Source organism: Filicampus tigris, chromosome 1 (assembly GCF_054856515.1).
Source record: "Filicampus tigris isolate MCC_2025a chromosome 1, RoL_Ftig_1.0, whole genome shotgun sequence".
Lineage (NCBI taxonomy): Eukaryota > Metazoa > Chordata > Actinopteri > Syngnathiformes > Syngnathidae > Filicampus > Filicampus tigris.
In genome coordinates this window covers 5847509-5869248 of record NC_141217.1, presented here as the reverse complement: position 1 = coordinate 5869248, position 21740 = coordinate 5847509, and the positions used below count along the sequence as shown (strand labels likewise).

At 40.8% G+C, this 21740-nt stretch overlaps 1 protein-coding gene across 6 annotated transcripts in view; it reads left to right on the top strand.

Annotated features, from left to right (window-relative positions):
- The window catches only part of ampd2b (adenosine monophosphate deaminase 2b), a 44547-nt gene that overhangs the window by 5841 nt on the left and 16966 nt on the right, over positions 1-21740 (top strand). Inside the window, exons 1-3 of one of the 6 annotated variants that reach the window (XM_086049023.1) lie at positions 7585-7716; positions 12847-12971; positions 13057-13187. In XM_086049023.1, coding sequence (XP_085905149.1) covers positions 12942-12971; positions 13057-13187 — 161 coding nt within the window. In that variant the 5' untranslated portion in view covers positions 7585-7716; positions 12847-12941. Of the gene's footprint in view, positions 1-7584; positions 7717-12846; positions 12972-13056; positions 13188-13961; positions 14062-14123; positions 14208-16229; positions 21697-21740 lie in introns of those variants that run through there. The other 5 variants (XM_086049014.1, XM_086049055.1, XM_086049043.1 and 2 more) reach the window with 5 other exon arrangements.

Sequence of the window (21740 nt, the reverse complement as noted above, 5' to 3'; positions counted from 1 at the left end):
GGAAAAATCAGGGTGGACCTGATTATTTCTCTCGCTGAGCACAATCCTCCTATCCCGACGGTATATTCAAATAAAATGACAAACTGAATAATATGAAGTTCAGATCCTCTTAGACAACCACAATTATGCCATTCTGAATATTCAATACAATAAAAAAAACACAACGAAACACAAATTCAAAAATAATTTCATAATAATTTACAAAATATTTAAAAGTATATATTTTTTCATGAATCTGACTTGGTGGGCAGTCTGTCAATCTTTGTGGGCCTGTGCACACCCAGGCCCACCCATAGCTCCACCCTTGCAATACGAGCTCACAATAAAGGCTGAAACTAGTCAGTCTCATCATATCTTGAGGTAGATGCACTTTAACAATAGTCACAAGTAGTACTGGTCCAAAAAATACAATAAAACCTTGTCAAATCTCAAGTCAACATGTAGAGCATGAAGTGCAGTAACAATTTACTACGGTAACAAAGACAATCCAAACAAAGACAGGCTACTACAACTACACTGCAATTCAAATTATCTTCAAATTAAACAGCCATAGCATAAAACGAAAATAAAACAAGAAGTATATCAAAAATAGTCAGGAGATAACAATATTGTAACTACAATACAATACAAAAAAATCAGTTGTAAACAAATGTGTCCACCATAGCAGCACGAGGCATTTCCAGAAGCAAGGAAAGCACTGATGAAACACTTTAGGTTATTTCCATCACAACTCAAGTCTTTCAGTTTTCTCCATAAAAGCAACAGCAGCCACAAAGTACACAGAAAGCTTTATCTGACTGTATCTGGCTTCACCCACGGACAATGAGTTCCCAGACCTTGTTGAAACTGCATTTCATTTTCTTTGCAGTCTTCTTACTTTCCTTGGAGTCCTCCATTTTTGGTAGGCGTATCTTTTAAAAACAACTATTGCCTGCATGTGCGCCCGGCTGTTTGATTGACAGCATACCCCTGCCTCTCACAGTCTCGCACGCAGACAGTCACACCAGCCCGGTCAGAGGTAGATATACAGTATTTGTGGGAAATTATGAGGCAAGGCTTTTTCGATCTCATTTCATGTGGACGTCACTAAAGATGACGTCACGTCATAACCGCACCTAAAAAAACAAGCCAATCGGAGCCGTGGCTGAGTTACTACTATCACCATAAATGTCCATGCGTCATGTTTCAAGTGGGATTCAATTAAAGTCAAATGCGTACTATGTTAATACAGTACTGTTACTCAAAACAATTTTGGGCTCCTGACGTCAATGTCGGATGTATGCGACCTCGAGGTTCAGACTGCGGTCGCATTACAAAAAAAAATCAAATAGGTATCCAGTATAGCACCACACATGAAAGTGGCCAAAAACTTTGACTTAGTAAGAAGACATGATGCACGTTTTTGAGACAAATGCACTTCAATTGCACACTTATAATTTATTTCCCCCAGCCACGAGAGCAGCTCCGGAGCCGCGGCTTGCCGACCTCTGTGCTAATAAGTCGACCACCGTGCCTCCATGTACAGAACTCTGCATAAATTTTCTTTTAATATTTTTAACAGAAGTGTTTCCCAACCTTTATTGAGCTATGGCACATATTTCACATGGGGAAAAATCTCACGGCACACAATGTAGCAAAATATTTCACAAAAAGTAGATATACATGCGAATTATTTACCTTCTGTCATCTAGTGGAAGAACATGGATGGATGGATGGATGGATGGATGGATGGATGGATAGATGGATGGATGGATGGATGTGTGTATGCATAGGTGGGTGGGTGGATGGATGGATGGATGGATGGATGGATGGATGGATGGATGGATGGATGGATGGATGGATGGATGGATAGATGGATGGATGTGTGTATGCATAGGTGGGTGGGTGGATGGATGGATGGATGGATGGATGGATGGATGGATGGATGGATGGATGGATGGATAGATGGATGGATGGATGGATGTGTGTATGCATAGGTGGGTGGGTGGATGGATGGATGGATGGATGGATGGATGGATGGATGGATGGATGGATAGATGGATGGATGGATGGATGTGTGGATGGATAGATGGATGGTTGGATGGATGGATGGATGGATGGATGGATGGATGGATGGATGGATGGATGGATGGATGGATGGATGGATGGATGGATGGATGGATGGATGGATGGATGGATGGATAGAATGATTTGTGGGTGGGTGGGTGGTTTAATGGATGGATGGATGGATGGATGATAGATGGATGGATGGATGGATAGATAGATAGACAGACAGATAGACAGACAGATAGATAGAAACTAGGAGGATACAGTAAGATAAAGTAAAATGTAAAATAAGATCTAATAAAATAAGTAAAATATCAACATATGTCATATACATGTTCATGCATATACAGTATGAAGATTGGTGGCATTTGGTATATCTTTTTAAGTATTTGGCCAATGGAACTCTGTAGCACTTCCCAGACTTTAGAAGCTCAAACTGACAGGTTAGAGCACATACTACGTAGAGCTAAAAGTATCCGGAAAGGGTCATCCTGGATTCGAAGGCTGGGGAAAAAATATACTGTACAATATATAAGCAGTACCACTCCTATTAGTATTTGCACTCTAGCAAAGGAAAATAATAGTTGCTATTATCAAAGAGCTTGATGATGGCTCTTTGAGCCCTATGCACTTTGCCCACATCTTGCTCACACCGCCTGTCATCATCTCATGCCCACGCATGTCAGGGGTCCGTTGCCAGAACACGTCCTGTAATTACGACAAGGGAAATAATGAATAATAGATCCCTGTCACTCCCTTCTGTGACACAGCCTGCATGAGTAATATATCATTCTAGTGATCAATGATTGACTGGGTGTTGGGTCTCCCACCCACCATCGTCTTGGCCGACACGCCCTCATATGACAACCTTCAGTCTATCTGCACCACAGTCTACCTGCAACTGTTGTTTTACCTCTGGGTGTCCAGTTGCTCCTGTCAACCGAGGTCTGTTCTGTTCGATGCCTCAAGGACTTGGGCCCCGGTGGCGCAGCTATCCATTTGTCTCGTTGGCGCTCACATCTGCTGTGTGTGTGTGCGTGCGTGTGTGTGTGTGTGTGTGTGTGTGCAATGCCAGAGACCTGTGGCTGCTGGCAACACGTCCTGTCACCCTGCTGAGAGACACGGTTTGGTTCACAAAGGTACCGTTTTTGACCATCACTAAAAACTTAATGATCAGTGGCTTTTTAATCATTAAGTCAGCCATGACCTCACATCAAATCCAAATGACTCTTGACCTTATAGTTATTAGAATATCATTGCAATTGTTGCAGTATATTGAAATAAGGGTCACTGATGGTGTAGCGGTACACTCTGAGTTGTGTGCAGGCAGCGTGGGATGGGTTCCCACTCAGTGACTGTGTCTATGTGTGTGCCCTGCGACTGGCTGGCGACCAGTTCAAGGTGTAGTCAGCCTTTCGCCCGTAGTCAGCTGGGATAGGCTCCAGCACCTCCCCGCGACCCTGTACAGGATAGGTTGTGTGGAAGATGACATACATATAAATAAATAGAAGAATAAAAAAGAATACAGTCAATAGAGAATTTTACAGGAAAACAAAGCCAAATGAAAGTGAAGTCGCAGCTTATTAATAAGCCTACGCCCCTTTTTTTTTTTTTAACGTTATTCAGTACAGAAAATCACCCAAAAGCGCCAACACAAATTTTATCACCGCAGACTCATAGTGAAATTAAATCATGAAAAGGAAACGAAACCATTTTTTAAAAACAAAAACAAACCTGTTACAAAAATATTTTTCCACCCAGTCAAGCCAACAAAAATAACATTTATACACTTTCTTTTTCTGCTTGTTTTTTTCTTCACTGGCCCTAATCCTCTTCTGTATTATTCAGTACTTCAAGTTGAAATATTCTTTTAAAAGATATAATTAAATCACACATTTTCAGATAATTTTCATAATTATTCCACAAATGTTCACCAATAACGGAGATTCATCTCTGCTTTATGTTAGTCCTTGTCTTGTATTTTTTTGAGTGCACCAGTTCCCCTCAAATCAAAACAAGTCTCTCGGTTTTCAAACAGCTTATTTACAGTGTTACACAGAATAACGTACTTTGTACATTATTTGCACATCTTGGCATTGAAGTAAGACATGGCATTTCAAAGTATCTAAATTAATAAATAATGAATTAGTTGGTTCTATATATTTAGCTTGGTTAATGATTCCTATAACTCTTTTCTGTATCTTAATTTAGTAAAATTAAGCATTTGTTTTATATGTATTGACCCAATTCTCAACACCATATGTAGTAATATGTGGAAGTAATAGCGAGCTATAAATTATAAATAACGATTTGGTATTCGGGACATCTCTAGTTTTACAAAGAAATAGCTATACATTTTGACATTTTGGCTTTAACATTATCTATATGTGGCTTCCAACAAAGCTTGGCATCAATGATCACGCCAAGAAATGTCGTATAATACACTTTTTCTATTTCAATTGAATATACAGTCATTTTAACACATTGTTTGTTTAGTGCCCAAAATTACTGACTTTTTTACAATTTAGCAAGTATTTATTGATATCAAACCATTTTTTTGATGTATTTAGTTCACTTTCAACAGTATTCGGAAGTTGTTCAAGGTTTCTGCAAGCACAGTAGACTAGTATCATCAGAAAATAAATTATACGTAAATATTTTAGAAACATACATACATGAAATATTACATACAGTACATAATATGAATAATGTAGGACCTATTATAGACCCTTGAGTCACCTTTAATAGCTTTTATTATTACTACTCTTAAACTGCATATATTCATATTTGTCTTCTGAGTAACTTTGCATCCATTTACAGTATGTGCCAACCCTCTTATCATGTCACTGTAATTCTTAATAATCTTGTGATGATGATGATGACGACGACGATGATGATGATGATGATGATGATAACGACAATGATGATGATGATGATGATGATGATGATGATGATGGTTATTGCTGTTATCATGCATCCATCCATGCCTCCATTTTTTCTCCTTCGGGTGAGCCCAGCTAACTTTGAGAGGCGGGGTTCACCTTGGACTGGTTGCAGTCAATGGCAGGGCACAAATAGACAAACAACCATTCACACTTTCAGTGATGCGGATTGAACTGAAGCTGCCCGCATCAAAGTCAGGCGAGTGTACATTTAATAGCATGGAGGTGCCGCATCTGACCACCAAGGGGAGCCCTGTGAATGAAAAGTACTGTGACGAATGGCCCTCTCAAGGGCAACAGGTTTCTTGTAGAAGCTTCTTTTTTGTCATGGCTGTAGCGGCTGTCGTGTCATGTTTCCAATTGTTTTAGTAAATCAACATTTGGAGCACATTGCGACTTCTTACTGAAGTATACTCCCTAAAAATTTATATGATTATGAGGATAAGCGGGTCAAAAAATAGATGGATGTTGTAATTTAGAGGGAGCATCTGGGCTAACACGTCTGACTCACTGTTCTGAGTGCCACGGTTTGAATCTCAGCCCCGTATGGCTATTCTCCAGGTACTCTGGCTTCCTCCAACATTCCAAATACATGCATGTTGGGTTGCTTGTTCGTCTCCGTAATGAGGACATGAGCGACAGAAAATTGATTGTTAGTTTTAATAATATGATACAGTGTGTGTTTCTTTCATAGTACTTGATTAACTGGGAGAAATGACATGTTGCCAGATATGGTACCTGACCTGTAATGGACCCCAGCAATCATTATTTCCATGTGTCATCCTCTAAATCCAATGATAGATTAATTCATAATAGTGATAATATAATTATATATTATAATTGTTGTCTGTGTGATAGCTTCGGAGGTAAGACATAGTCAAATTAATTTTGAATTTCAAAGGAGTGAGTCTTAATTTCTTGCAAGGATTGCAATATGCTGCACACATTTTTAATGACAAGCATATTGTGATTTTTAATGGGATTCTGTTTAAACTATAAGCATTTCATAATAGCACAATAATCAAACAACACAAAGCAATCAAGAACATTATGAGATGGACCCTGTGCAGCCATCATTCATAAGTTCCCAAAAATTGCCAATATTTCACCAATTCTGCAAGGTAGGTACATTCATGCGGTCATTGTGACATTTGTGCTGTATTTGTACGCAAAAGTGTTATGTTAAGGCTAGGAAAATTTCACAGTCAAGTTTTTAAAAAAAGCAGAGTTGACTTATTGAGAAACAGAAGATAAGAAAGGCAGCACAAACAGCAGACGCATGCTGAAAGAGACTCTTTTGGGGAGGGAATAGACAACATGAGATGGCACGGCAGGGCAATTTTATTTATATAGTCTAGGACATTTCATACACAAGTCGCCTCAATGTGCTTCACACAGGCAAAGACGCAACACCTACGAGCATTTCCAAACACAACAGTTAACAATGTTCATAAGCAAAGCAGAGAAAGCAAAAGTAGCTTACAAATATTAATGCCATGTATGTTAACGACATATAAACACATTAACAGAAAACTTTAATACGTTTAAAAGTAAAGAAATAAAAGAGGGTTTCTAAAATATATAAATGAAAAAAAATGATTCGAATTTTTTCAAGGACTTTAATCAAAGGTAATATAAAGTTTTTAGCCTGGATTTAAATGGACATAATGGGCCTAAAAAGGTTGTTCCCACCAAAGCTTTCGTGAAAATGTTGTAAATGTCAATAAAAACTAGTGATGGTGAAACTGCTTTAATTAATTACACAATTTGTAATGAATTAATCTCAATACATCGCAATAATTGAGTACAAATATTTAATCGAAATGATTTACAATACAAGATATTCAAGAAATTGGAATATATCAACAGAACCCCACCCCAACAATTTATTTCAATTATTTCAAACTACATGACAGAAAATCTCTGAGTGAGGGAAACGCACAAATATCGTTGGCCAACCCCCCCCCCACACACACACACACAGAAGCAGCATCAATTTAATATTATGTGCCTAAAGCTCCTTCATAAGGTTTTGACGTGGCCCGTGTTTCATTTATAGAATTAAAAAAAAAAAAAGCTGTAGTCTGTAAATGGACTCGGTGCCAGACTTTGGACGACTCGCATTTTTGCAGCCATGGTTATTATCAAGTGCAAATTTACCTTGCGTGCGGGAAGATTATGACTGTCAACCAATGTGTAATTTCCAGGGTTTCACAATGATTGGTGAAGTGTGGAGAGTGTTTTGTGTACATCCCAAATGCACATGCACAAAGTGTGTGCTCCTTAAATCACAATGGGGTCAAGGTGCTGGCCCTTTAATTTCATCCTCGTGAGTGGAGATGGGGAGGTCATATTTTTTGGACAGTCCTCATCCTCTCACAGAGACAAAAAAAATGATGATGTAGCTCTTTCTGATTCATAAACACAGACTACACAAACATCGGGAGCGCATGGTGCCTTCAGCAGAAAGCACCGCAGGGAGGAGAGGAGTAGGGAGGCAGGGGGGAGCATGCGCTTAGGCTGCAATGTGGACTTTCCACATCCACCGGTGATACGTGGAGCCTACCACCCCCCTCCTCCGAGCTCTCCCGTGGTACATTCCAGTGAGATGTCAGAGGCGTTTAAATGAGGAAGATCAGCTCCAAAGGCAGCTAGTGCAGCGACAGCTGGCCTGAACCAGGAGGGGGCATGTGAGGGGGAGTTCATGGATCTGCTGGACCACCTCTTTGTATGTATGACAGGGACAGAGCAAGAAGGGAGAATGCAGATGAATGTGTACATGAATGTGTGCGTGCGTGGCTTTTGTCCCCTGAGTGTTTCTCATGTTTCCTTTCTCCCCTTCTGTTGTGTTGAAGTCATCTTAAAAGGGAAAGAATCATCCTGGGCCACTGGCCATTTGGCAGGCATGCTCCATCTCTCCCTTTATTTCTCTCCCATGTTTCTCCCTCTCTGGGCCCTCTCTATGACCTGGTAAATAGGCTATGATAAGGCAGGCGTGCTCCGCTATAGCCTTATCCTGCAAAAGCACAAATCCTGCTGTCCCCTTTATACCCGGCCTCCTTTCCTTTCACAATTATGCTCTACTCTTTCCTGTCCTTTCATAGCAGCGCCGTTTTTAGCTCACTAATAATAATAAGAACTTACTGCTACACAAAGGTCAAAATGGTTGTTGAACTTATCCAAACAAGACTTGCCGTATTTGAGGAGAAGTTTTCCAACGAAAAGCCGCAATGTCGATGTAAGCAGCAAATGAACGCAGACTTAGAGATGCCTTTTAAAAGGGAATTTTGAAACGTTATTTCACACCACATTGTGAGCTTGTAGCTTGTTGCTCTGGTGTTTTTTGGGGGTTCGGGTATTGGACTCAGGCTTCTTTTTTACGCAGTGATTCACCGAAGGCGCTTAATACAAGCATCATATTGTCATTGCTTGTTATATGTGCCTACTTGACAGCACTACACACAAGACCGATTAGTATGTATTCACATTTGAGTCACAGGAATCCCATGTGGACTAAATCTTGAGCCTGCACAGACAATATACGCAAGTCCACTATATTGGTGGCATTTTTTGGGTATCAGCAACAACTTCATGTGCTGATAAACATTTCATATTTAACATTGGGGTACATTCAGTGACGGACTGTTACACCCTCACTGTGCAAAGGAGAGATTCCGCCGCTCCTTCTTGTCTGCTGCTGTCAGACTCTTTAACAAGAACATTGTGTAGTCTCTACAAACTGGCGGACAGTAGTGCAATTGTGCAGTCCTGCACCTGAGCTTATATCGTGCAATACTCAACATTCCCCACTACTGTTAGTCTAGTTTTATTTTTATCCAATGCTGTTCCTTATATTTCACTGCAGCACTGCAGCACTGTCACTTATTTAGAGTATTTTTCCTTTGTACTATGTACAGGCTAAAATGAGTGTTTCTCATACTTTTTATGTATGTTGGTGTGTATATACACATAGTTACTGCGTATATTTACATAGGTTTGATCCTGAATGTTTGCCGTTAATGTTATACATTAATGGCTACATTATGCCGCCGTCCCTGTGTGACCTATATCTTTGCTGCTGTAACACTGAAAATTTCCCCACTGTGGGATCAATAAAGGGCTTCTTATTTTTATTCTTATTATAAAATGCCAAATAGAGTGAGTATAAACAGATGTGTCTTAATAGTTGTGATTTTGGAGTAATTTTGTGTCCATCCAGCATCGGCGGGTAGGACATTATGACTTGAGCCCTATCAACTCTGCCCAGCAACAAGTAGCAGAATTTTGCATGATGTGACCAGGAAGAAAAAAGAATGATGATAAATTCTCAGGGAATATGATAAAGTCTTGATGCTGTTCTACACAGTGTGCTTACGACTACACCCCCACCTTCCCGCTTGCTGTTCCTTTATTGCAGACTTTTTACCAGGTGCATCTTAATAAATTAGAGCAGTGATTCTCAAAGTGTGTTGCTCAGGCTTCCTCTAGTGGCATGTGAAAGAATTACTGATTAAAATGTTCAAACTGTCCATAATGTTACAGGTTTAAACTTGTTTTTGATCCATTTGTTAGGTATGGTTCAGTTCTAATTAGCTTTTAAGTACAACACAGCCGCAATTATTCTTTAAAGCGGAAGTCAATGCAAACATATTTTTTTTCAGGAATATGTTCTCTGCAAGCCCACTAGCTGAAACAGGGCATTCTGATAAGTATTGCATTTTTGGAATAAGTGTTAATCCACTCGTTTTTAGCCATCTGTGGGGGCGTCCATTTTGTCTTCTGTCGACTGAAAATGACATCACAACTGCTCACAGCGACCAATCACGGCTCAGATTCAGAAAACAGGTCAGCCGTGATTGGTCGTTGTGAGCAGTTGTGATATCATTTTCAGTCGACAGAAGACAAAATGGCCGCCCCCACAGATGGCTAAAAATGAGTACATTTTTCTGCTTAACTTATATTCCACAAACGCAAAATGAATCAGAATGCCGTGTTTCAACTAGTGGGCCGCCTGGGAACATATTCTTGAAAAAAATATGTTTGGGTTGACTTCCGCTTTTAAGATGAAGTCAACACCAATAACATCTTTGGAATAACATGTTCTTTGCGCCTTCACTAGTCTAAACATGGCATGCTGATTAATAGTGCATTTGTTGAATATGGGTTCGGCAGCAAAATCCACCCGTTTTTAGCCATCTCTGACGCCTGCCATTTTGTCACTTCTGTCGAGTGAAAATGACATCACAGTGGCTCAGGGCTCGGGTAACGACCAATCGCCTGTTGTCTGAAGCTGAGCCATGATTGGTCATTACCTGAATCGTGAGTAACTGTGATGTTATTTTTAGTCGACAGCAAGAGGCAAAATGGCCGCCACCTGAGATGGCCAAAAAACTTTGGATTTTACTGCTTATTCCACAAACGCAATATTAATCAGAGTGCCATGTTTCGACTAGTGGGCATGCATAGATCATATTCTTGTAAAGAACATTGAACCCAAGAAAAATAAGTGTTTGTTTTTTTTAAACATTTATTAGGTACACTTAGCTTTTATGTGCAATACATTATAATTAAATCATTAGGTACAGTTTATTTATTTTCAATATTTGAACACAGTTTTGATATTCAAACTGTACATAATGTTACACTGGCTTTAAATAACATTTGTAGTATTTGTTAGTTAGACGAAATATTTCCACCTCAGTTTCAAAATTCTGTGAAATCGTGATTGATAACTCCCATGTGCTCATGAGAAAATGCATCATAGTTCGATGAAGCCAAAGTTGAACTTTTTGACAATTCTGAAAGGTATGTTTGGCCCAAACATGAGGCTGCTCATCACCAAAGAACTCTGTACCAACGGTGAAGAATGGTGGTGGCAGCATCATGATTTAAAGATTTGGATTCAACATAGAAGGAATTACGTACGGTGCCAAGCAATAAAATTTAGCACAAAACCTTGAGCTTCTGCTAGAACTACATTTTAAAAAAAAACATCTGGAAAACCCAACTAGAACATTTGAAATTGAAATCTTGAGGGGTACACTTTAATTGTAGCTTTAATTGTTTAATTGTGTGTGATGACTCTCATTTAACATGAGTTTGAATCTGACTTGATAATTTTGAACACAGCAACAGTTTTAACAGAGGGGCATGGTGGCCATTGAGAAATTGGGGAGATTTTCCTGAACGGCTGTTATATTTCCGGGCGACAATAACCTTTCATCGCGTGCCAGCCGCACTGCCCCACCCCAATCTTACTTGATGCTATATCACAATGAGATGACATTTGAATAGGGGTGTGTAGAATTTTTGATATCCACTGTATTCAAGCTAAATTACAGAGACACGCCTGTACATTGTACACTGTATGTACTGTATGTAATGCTTTGAGTTACTGTGCTTTGAGTCCCTACTGTGGTTGCTGAATATTCATGCAATTGCCCATTCTCTTGACAAGTTGATACTATTTGACCTCATTTTCAGGCTCACTAGTGATGAGTGGAAAATGATATATGTTGGTTCTTTTCAGACACCTGACCATGCCTCAAAGTTGTCTGCTGTCTGTTCCAGGCCCCATTTGCTTTCATCCATCTCATTTAGATCAATAATAGCCCACAATGACTAGATGATGAGGTAGTATAAAGTAAATCATTCCTGGTATTGCACAAGTGTCTGGTTGTGAGGGGATGAGCTATTATGTAACCATAGATGCATCTGATCCAAATATAGCAGCCATTAGGGGATTAGCTGCGGGTCCGTTCGGCTCGGCTTCACTGCGTCCCGGCTTGGATGTCTTTGCCGCTGGTCGCGTGCTGCCCTCGAAAACTGTGTCCTGTGTTGTCGGGGAGAACTGATATGGCCCAGAGTGACGGGCGGCAAGAATAACAGCTTGGCAGGCCATTATTTTAAGTAGCACAGGAACATCTGTGGCTAACAGTGAGGCATCACAGTGGTCACTTGGCTCATCTAGATTATATTGAACGGCACTGCTTTGTTTTTTAATTCAAGCACCTATCCTCTTTCATTTGCTGAAAAACTCACCTATTTGCTGATCTTTTATGTATAAAAGTTGTATTTTGGTGCCATATTGTGTCATGTTGTTATAAATGGAATATGTTGAAGTGAGTGCTGGCACTCCTATTATACATGCCAAAGCCCTGTCTAATAGAAATGTGGTGATTTGCCAGAATCTTGAGGCATCTCTTGCCAATTATACTGTATGTCTTTTTAGGCTGAATGTCAATTACCGTACTCACCTATTTTTGCTATTAATTCCAGGGCTGTGTCCCTGTCCCCCTGTTCTTGCCTTTATGGGAAAGTAGCTAGCAAATACGGTTCCTGGCCAAAGGATTACTTAAATAGTAACAATGAGTGTGTAATAGCTGATGTTTATGATTCTAGTTTTGTTTCCCAGGCAAACTTGTTCTACATGTTGAGTAGGATGTGTTGGGACGGGGGTGCTCAGCAGAAGGTGCTGCACGACACAAGTTGCTGTGACTCTGTGGTCTCCTTTTGTCTTTGCTTTTTTTTTTTTTTTTTTTTTACTCAGCCTTTTTAAGAAGTGTTTGCATAAATCATACTGAGATTTGCATCCGAATCCACCAGTTTTTTTTAACTGCCATCGTTCATTTGATTTTGCCGATCAAAAGAGCATATTGAGTATGACTTTCATTATACACCACAGGGTTCATATGGTTGAATGAAGCCTGTCCACTGGCAAGTGTCCATCCAAATGTGTAATTTGACCACAATGAAGAAACAAGGGAATTATGGGTCAATCATAGAATGTATGATAGGCGGACGGACGGACAGATTTAATTCTTACTGTGATGGAACATTTACCCTCCTTTTTCCCTAGTCGACCTGCGTGGTGCGCGCCACCTCCTCACTCCCCAGCATTCCTTGCCTGGGATCCCCGTGGCGTTAAAACAGTCCATAGATCTGCGCACATCCATGGACGGCAAGTACAAGGAAATTGCAGAGGTTGGTTCTCTGTGGTAGCTTTCACTTTTGAGTGAAGTTGTAGATTCAGTATTACAGTTGTACCTGTGCATGTGTGCCTGTGAAGGAACTGTTCTCACGCAGCCTGGCAGATAGTGAGATGCGCAGTGCTCCTTATGAGTTCCCAGAGGACAGCCCCATTGAACAGCTCGAGGAGAGACGCCAACGCCTGGAGCGGCAGATCAGCCAAGATGTCAAGTGAGTGGGAAAAAACACATGGCACGCTCAAGGTGCATGCAACAGATACTCGTATCCCCTTCATGGGAAAAAGCTGTCTGCATTTGATAGCTTAAGTAAAAAAGTTTCGCAATTTAGTATTTACATCTTTCTAAACCATTTGCAGCACAGTGTTCCAGCCACTGTGCTGCATGACTTGAGAGATCATCAGGTGTGTCACATAAAATAATCCACTATCACTTAATTGGTCCAAAAAGTATCATTTATTTACAACAAATAATGTATCTTTTTTTTCGTCCATCCAAGCCAGGGACATATAGTGACAGGAAGACCGATATAAATGCTCTTCCACTGCATGGCAGAAGGTAACCTTGACTTAATCTGTGTATCCACTTATTGCCATTCATACAACAGAATAACAGCATTGTGCTCAACTAAACAGGGGAGGTTGGTGGACAGAAGCGCGTTGAAAATGATAGTCGGACCGACAGATAGGCAATTACTATTTGATCCGGCTTGACAAAAAGGCAGATAGACGGACAGCGGAAGAGTACCCAGGCTGCATATGGATGGCGATAAACGGACCGGCAAATTTTAGTCAAATGCCCATGTAACCCAGTAGAGAAAACGTTATATTTTATTTCAATGCACCATTTTACTTTGAAAAACATTTATTTTGGGAAGAGAAAGTGTGCATCTTCTACCTTGCTTAATTTCCCTTGTGTAATGTCACTTAGGTGATAATGACTTTCTAATTGGACAAAGTCAAGTTGTCCCGCCTACTCGTGACGCCGTCTCGAGTTCACCTTGTTTTTTAGTTCTTTTCCGCTTGGATGCCCAACTGAAAGGTTGCGTGACAATTTCTTATGAGTGCTAATGCTAATATACCGTCTCGGTGAGTGAGAAACATATTGGAGTCGAAGTAAATGTGACCAATATTCAAATGTTGATTGGGAAATGTTTTATTTTAAAAGTGTGAATCCCAGCGGGGACTGAGGGTCCATGACTGTCCGACCGTGTTCATACTAGAACGTCGTCTTGGTGAGTCGCCATGTGCTACGACGTAAAAATGGTAATGCTAGGCTAACGCGAAGCTAACGTTAAGCTAATGCTAATCGCGAGTGTTAATATACTGCTTATTTGCTGTAAGAAACTTGATTGTACTTGATTAAAAGTATTTCTAAAGCAAGTTTTAGGTTGACAAATGAATGTGTAAATATGTTTTTGGTGAATTATATGACATTTGGATGTTAAATGCTCATTTTGATGTAATGTGAGTTTAAAGTGGAATATTGAATTACTCAACTACCCGTTGGTAATGCAATTATTTCTTGATTCAAATGATTGATACATGTTAATCATAAAACATAGGGTTGATAAGGAATTGAAGATAAATAGAGAAATATGTTATTGTTATTGCATTGGTTAATTTAATGTGTAACAATGATATTTTGGAAAACATGCACGTATGTATATGAATAACTGTTTTGGAATGTGATATTTGAATGCAGTGTTTGAGAAATTGAGAACTACTGTGAAGCTATAGCGACTGATAAGACTGCAAATTGATAATACTTTTATTAGCTACATACAATAATACAATTATTGTTACGCAGGCTAGGTTTTTTACCTTGGTTCAGACATTGTACAAGAAGATTTGATTTGAGAAGATTCATTATCATTTGATGGAGATGGCGAGCCTGTGCCCAGAACCCCAACTGAGATAAGAAAACCTTCTTCACTCCCCTTTGAGAAACATCACGTGGTAACAAACCCTTCTACCACTATTACACCACTTCTTCAAGGACTACCTAAGACTACGAAAGAGGACACTGACTGACTTAAAGACTGAATATTGCTGAGCTCAGTAGGACTCTGTAATTTTTTTTTCAATTGTGAACTATGGTACCACATGTATATAGATGCTGGCTGTTTAGTTGTAAATAGTTTTGTGGTTTACATTTGATACATTTATTTTTGTTGCTCAATTCTGTCTCCAGCTATTTCATTTGCACACCTGCCCTTACCACTATTGTAGCCTTCGAGAATCTAGAATCTGGTCCAACTTACTTGATATCAAAATAACACTATCTTTGAGTAGTCGGGGGCTACAGTAAGTTTGGAGAGCTAGCCAGGAGCATTTTCTTGTACTATGCAAGCTCAAATATATCCTAAAATGGATGTTATTGAAGAACGGTCTCTTAAGATTCCAAACTCGGTGATAGTCATTGGAATAGCTGGAGATGCGCAATGCGATGAGGTGGTGGAATTCTTGAAACAATATGGGTCAATTGCAAGAGCCATAAAAATAGATGATGTTACTTCCAAATATCACCGTAGTGTAATCGTGGAATAAAACTCAGGAACCGTTGTAGACTATATTGATCCTTTGCCATTGATTCATGTATCGGACGGTGGGATAAGCTCGAAGATACAGTCTCTTGCTAGTGTCTACACAGAAAGTATTGGGAATGACACAACGAAAGCATATCTCAGTGATATTCAAAACCTAGCTAAGATGAGTGGTAGAGACTATGCAGATGTTCTGAAAGACATGATGTCACAGATAAATGATTCCATCAAAGCGCTTGTAACACAATCACCTGAACCAGCCGATTTACCTGATAATTCACCTGCAACTCTGTCAGTAGAACCACAGCCCTCTGTAGTTGAGCATAACTTTAGAGGTGCACACCGAACCATTACTAACCGATCACCCTGCAAACCGAGTACACCAGCAATTTCAGCACAAGATTTAAATCCCCCAGAAGTGCAACGTGTTGTAGTTGAACACATAATAAAAAGTGATGACTCTTCAGGGTTACAATTCTCACAAAAGCTTAGAGCCTTTTCAGGCAAGGTTCCTTGCCCTAATTATGAGCCAGATTATGATTCTTGGCGCTCCAGTGTAGAGCTAGTCATGACTGAAACCTCCATGTCTCAACTGCAACAAACCCGGAAAATCATTGAGTGTCTTTTACCCCCTGCTGCTGATGTCATCAAGCACTTGAACCCTAACAGCTCACCTGCCGAGTACCTCCAGTTGTTGGATTCTGCTTTTGGAACGGTACAAGATGGAGGATAACTATTTGCCAAGTTTCTTGACACATACCAAAATACTGGTGAGAAACCGTCATCATATTTGCAACGCCTACAAGGAGCATTGACGCTCACTGTAAAACGGGGCGGTGCTGCAAGCAAGGATTTTGACAAACTACTCCTAACACAGTTTTGTCGAGGTTGTTGGAATGATGCCTCACTAACTGACCTCCAGCTAAAACAAAAGAGAACAAGTCCCCCAACTTTTCCTGACCTGCTGTTGTTGTTGCGCACCGAAGAGGATCAACATGCTGCCAAAACTATGAGAATGAGACAACACTTGGGAAGTTCAAAGCAAAAAGTGACTTCTCATATGCAAATAGCCGAACCTGTCACTGTAGATGATAGCAACATTGCTATTTTGAGTACAGTTACAAGAGAACTCTCAAACCAAGTTGCAGAAATCCAAAGTCAACTGGTGAAGCTAACTGCCAAAACATCGAAAACGAAAGCTCAGAAGGCAAAGACTGAAAAATCCAAAGTGAGACCAAAACAGAAACTAAAGCAGGGTGTGAGTACAAAAGAATCCACTGGACGAACCAACAATACTCAATCAACAGCACCTAAACCGGGGTATTGTTTCCAATGTGGCGAAGATGGCCACATAAAGCCAAATTGTGAAAATGAACCCACTGCAGCTTTAGTGACAGAAAAGCGGAGCATTTTTAAAGAAAAACTAAGGAAGTGGGAAGCTGAAAATCCTACACCTGCTACTACACATTTAAACTGAGTACAGTCTCTGTTGCGGGACAAATGGAGACCGTAGCTGGAAAGTCACGTCCCACTAAAGCAAAACGCAAAGTTAACGTCAAACAATCTTTAGCAAACCAGCAAAAATACAGTTTGCCAAAAGGCCTAGTTGGTTCAAAATGTACCGCTGTAGTTGACATTGCAGGTGTCAATGTTAACTGTCTCCTTGATTCTGGGTCACAAGTGACTACAGTCACAGAATCATTTTACAAACAGAACCTACCAGACCAAATCCTTAATCCACTCTGTAACCTTTTGGAGGTAGAGGGCGCTGCAGGACAGCCTGTACCTTACTTAGGTTACATAGAGTTGTGTGTTACGTTTCCAAAAGATTTTTTAGGCGAAGTGATTGACATACCAACGTTGGCTCTCGTTGTTCCAGACATACGCCCGAACAGTGAAACACCATTGTTAGTGGGAATGAATGTGCTTGATGTTCTTTATGAGAATTATTTAGACATCAAGACGATTGAGCACTTACCTGTTCCTTTTGGGTTCAGAGCACTTCTGAAGACTCTTGAGATCAGACACTTACAAAACAAAGATGGCAACATTGGGTTCGTCACTCTAGTAGGCAAAACAGCAGCTGTTGTTCCAGCGGGCCATTGTGTTGTCCTGGAGGTGTCTGCTAATGTTCACTGTACTTCAGTTGATACATGCGCCATAATTGAACACCCAACTCAGTCGTCCCTACCAGGTGGTCTTTGTGTAAAAAGTTGTCTGATAAATCTTTCCTTCTCGAGCTCCATACAAAGTTCTTGTTGTGATCACCAATGAGACAGACCAAGATGTGACTATTCCATCCACCTGTGTGATTGCAGAGCTTGGAGCGTTCCATTGTGTTGTGTCGCAACACAATGTCACAAATTCGACAGAGCCAAGCACGAACAAAAAGACGCCACTGACTTTCAACTTTGGAGATTCCCCAATACCCCCGAAGTGGAAAGAGAGAATAACGAAACGGCTCACTGATATGCCTGACATGACTCGTATGCCCTTCCAAACCTGGAGGAGACCTTCTCAGCACCTTCGGGATCCAAGTGGTTTACAGTCCTTGATCTTAAATCTGGCTATTACCAGATTGAGGTTGAAGAAGCAGACAAAGAGAAAACAGCTTTTGTAACTCCACTTGGATTCTGGGAATTCAACCGGATGCCCGAGGGTGTAACCAACGCACCAAGCACCTTTCAACGATTAATGGAGCGTTGTGTTGGTGACATGAATTTTAAGGAAGTACTTGTATTTTTAGATGATTTGATCATCTTTTCAAGCACTCTTAAAGAACACGAACAACGTCTCATGCAAGTACTTCAAAGTCTCAGAGAGTATGGACTGAAATTATCACCTGAAAAATGCAAATTTTGTCAAACAACAGTGCGGTACCTTGGTCATGTAATATCAGAGAACGGTGTCGAGACAGATCCCGAAAAGATTCAAGCCTTAAAAACCTGGCCAAGACCCACAAACCTCAAAGAGTTGAGGTCATTTTTAGGTTTCTCTGGCTACTATAGACGTTTCATAAAGGGATACTCATCTATAGTGCGGCCGCTTAATGATCTGACTCGAGGGTACCCACCACTCCGCAAAAAGCCCAAAGTGAAAGGATTAGATCAGACTTATCATGATCCAAAACTGCCATTTTCAAGCCGATGGACACCTAACTGTCAAAGAGCTTTTGATTCCATCATTGAAAAGCTGACAACAACCCCAATCTTAGGTTTTGCAGACCCAAAGCTACCCTATTTGCTCCATACCGACGCCAGTACAACGGGCTTAGGTGCAGCACTCTATCAAGAACAGGAGGGTCAGCTTCGGGCCATAGCCTTTGCTAGTCGTGGGTTATCCAGAAGTGAAGCACGCTATCCAGCTCATAAGCTAGAGTTTTTATCGCTCAAATGGTCAGTGATGGAAAAGTTTCACGATTATTTGTATGGTGGTGACTTTACTGTTGTGACAGATAGTAACCCACTCACATACATATTAACCTCTGCTAAATTAGACGCCACAGGATACAGGTGGCTTGCAGCTCTGTCAAACTACAACTTTAAACTGCAGTACAGAGCAGGCAAGCAGAATTGTGATGCTGATGGGCTCTCCAGACGTCCCCATGGAGATCTTGTGAATGATGCACAATCAAGGAAAGAGCAAGAACGAGTGAGCCAGTTTTTTGAAAGTCATTTAGTTGACAGTGACACTTTAGAGCTGGTCGATAGAGAGGTTATGCAAGCAATCTATCAGAACCATCTTGTTAAAGTCAGGGACCACGGTAACGATGGTGATGTTACACTTGAGTCACTTACCATCTCAGCTAGTGCGATCCCTGATGTCTACAATTCCGAAGAACAACATGGCCTGCCAACAGTTGCTGCTTTATCCAACTCTGACCTTAGAGACAGACAAAGAGCTGAGTCAACCATCAGTCAAGTCATCGCGCAGATCGAAAATGGGCAAACACCTCCTCCAACCTGCCGAAGAGAACTACCGGATCTTCCTCTCTTCCTCAGAGAACTAAATAGATTGGAATTGCACAATGAGGTGCTATACAGAAAACGACAAGATGGAGACCAAGTGACCTATCAACTTGTTCTTCCTGAAGAACTCAGACCCTCTGTACTTGAAAGTTTGCACAATGATATGGGCCATTTAGGTATTGACAGAACCCTTGATCTGATCAGAAGCCGATTCTATTGGCCTCGGATGGCAACAGATATTGAGCACAAAATAAAAACATGTGACCACTGTATCCGTAGGACAAGTCCCCCTGAAAAAGCAGCTTCTCTGGTCAACATCACCACCATGCGACCTGTAGAGCTCGTTTGTATGGACTTTCTCAGTCGAGAGCCGGACAGCAGTAACACAAGCAACATTCTCGTGATGACGGATCATTTTACTAAATTTGCTCTTGCCATGCCAACACCTTATCAAAAGTCCAAAACTTTTGCCAAGTGCTTGTGGGACCAGTTTATCGTTCACTACGGCATACCTGAACGTCTTCACAGTGATCAGGGTCCTGATTTTGAGGCGAAACTTATCAAGGAGTTGTGTGACATTTCTGGCATAAAGAAAATAGGGACTACTCCATACCACCCATGGGGTAATCCCGTTGAAAGATTCAATCGAACGCTACTCAGTATGCTGGGAACCCTTGAAGACAAACTAAAGTCCCACTGGAAAGAGTATGTTATGCCCTTGGTGCACGCATACAATTGCACACGCAGTGATGTAACAGGATATAGTCCCTATGAATTGATGTTTTGTAGAAAACCCAGATTGCCAGTCGATCTTGCATTTGGACTGCCCTTGAACTAAGATCAGAAGATGTCCCATTCACAATACGTTCAAAGTCTTAAAACTCGACTAGCTTCAAGAAATGCACAAAAAGTGGCAGATAAGAACAAGGCCATGTTCGACCGTAAAGTCACTGTCTCTGAACTTGAAATTGGGGACAGGGTTTTGGTCAGAAGCGTGCGACTGCGTGAACAAGGCCATGTTCGACCGTAAAGTCACTGTCTCTGAACTTGAAATTGGGGACAGGGTTTTGGTCAGAAGCGTGCAACTGCGTGGCAAGCATAAGCTTGCAGACAAATGGGAGGCTGATATTCATGTTGTTGTGAAACGGGCAGGGAACCTACCAGTTTACACAGTAAAACCTGAGTCCAAGCAAGGCCCTTTGCGAACCCTACACAGAGACCTTTTACTTCCTTGCGGGTTCCTTCCTGTTGCTACAACAGATTTACCTGAGCAGAAACTCGTTAGTCGTCCAAAAACCTGTCTAACCACTGCAACAGAAATCACAGATTCTGATGCATCTGATCAACCTGACAACGACCTTGTAATCCCATGGATTGATGATTCCCCATGCCAAGAGATTGCCAGATTTATCACTGTGCATGACTATACGACAATCCCAGATGCAACCAAACCCTTGGATTTGTCGCAAAAACTGGATCGGAATTTACCTGAAACCATTGCAACTGAGGACTTGGATATGGATGGAAATGGAAATGTGGATGAACAACTGGAAAATTTACCGGATGTTATCAACAGTGAAGCTGGGAGTGGCAATTCTCCTTTGATTCCTGACATACCTGAGGAAAACGAAACCATGGAATTACCTACAAGTACTCCTGAGGATTCAGGTGAGGAACAAACTACTGACTTAACCAAGGAAATGGACAATAATGATCCTGTGACCACCCAACCATTGAGGCGATCAGAGAGAGAGAAGACCGCCAATGAGATTAGACTATCCTAATTTAGGGAGTCCCCTAGTGACGGTTGTAAAATCTTTGTTCCAGGGTTTAAGTTCTGCTTTCGCAGACTCCCTAAACAATACAGATGAACAGTATTTGCTAAACATGCATCGGGACATGCATGGTATTCTACGGGGGAGGGTGTAACCCAGTAGAGAAAACATTATATTTTATTTCAATGCACCATTTTACTTTGAAAAACATTTATTTTGGTAAGAGGAAGTGTGCATCTTCTACCTTACTTAATTTCCCTTGTGTAATGTCACTTAGGTGATAATGACTTTCTAATTGGACAAAGTCAAGTTGTCCCGCCTACTCGAGACGCCGTCTCGAGTTCACCTTGTTTATTCGTTCTTTTCCGCTCGGATGCCCAACTGAAAGGTTGCGTGACAATTTCTTATGAGTGCTAATGCTAATATACCGTCTCGGTGAGTGAGAAACATATTGGAGTCGAAGTAAATGTGACCAATAT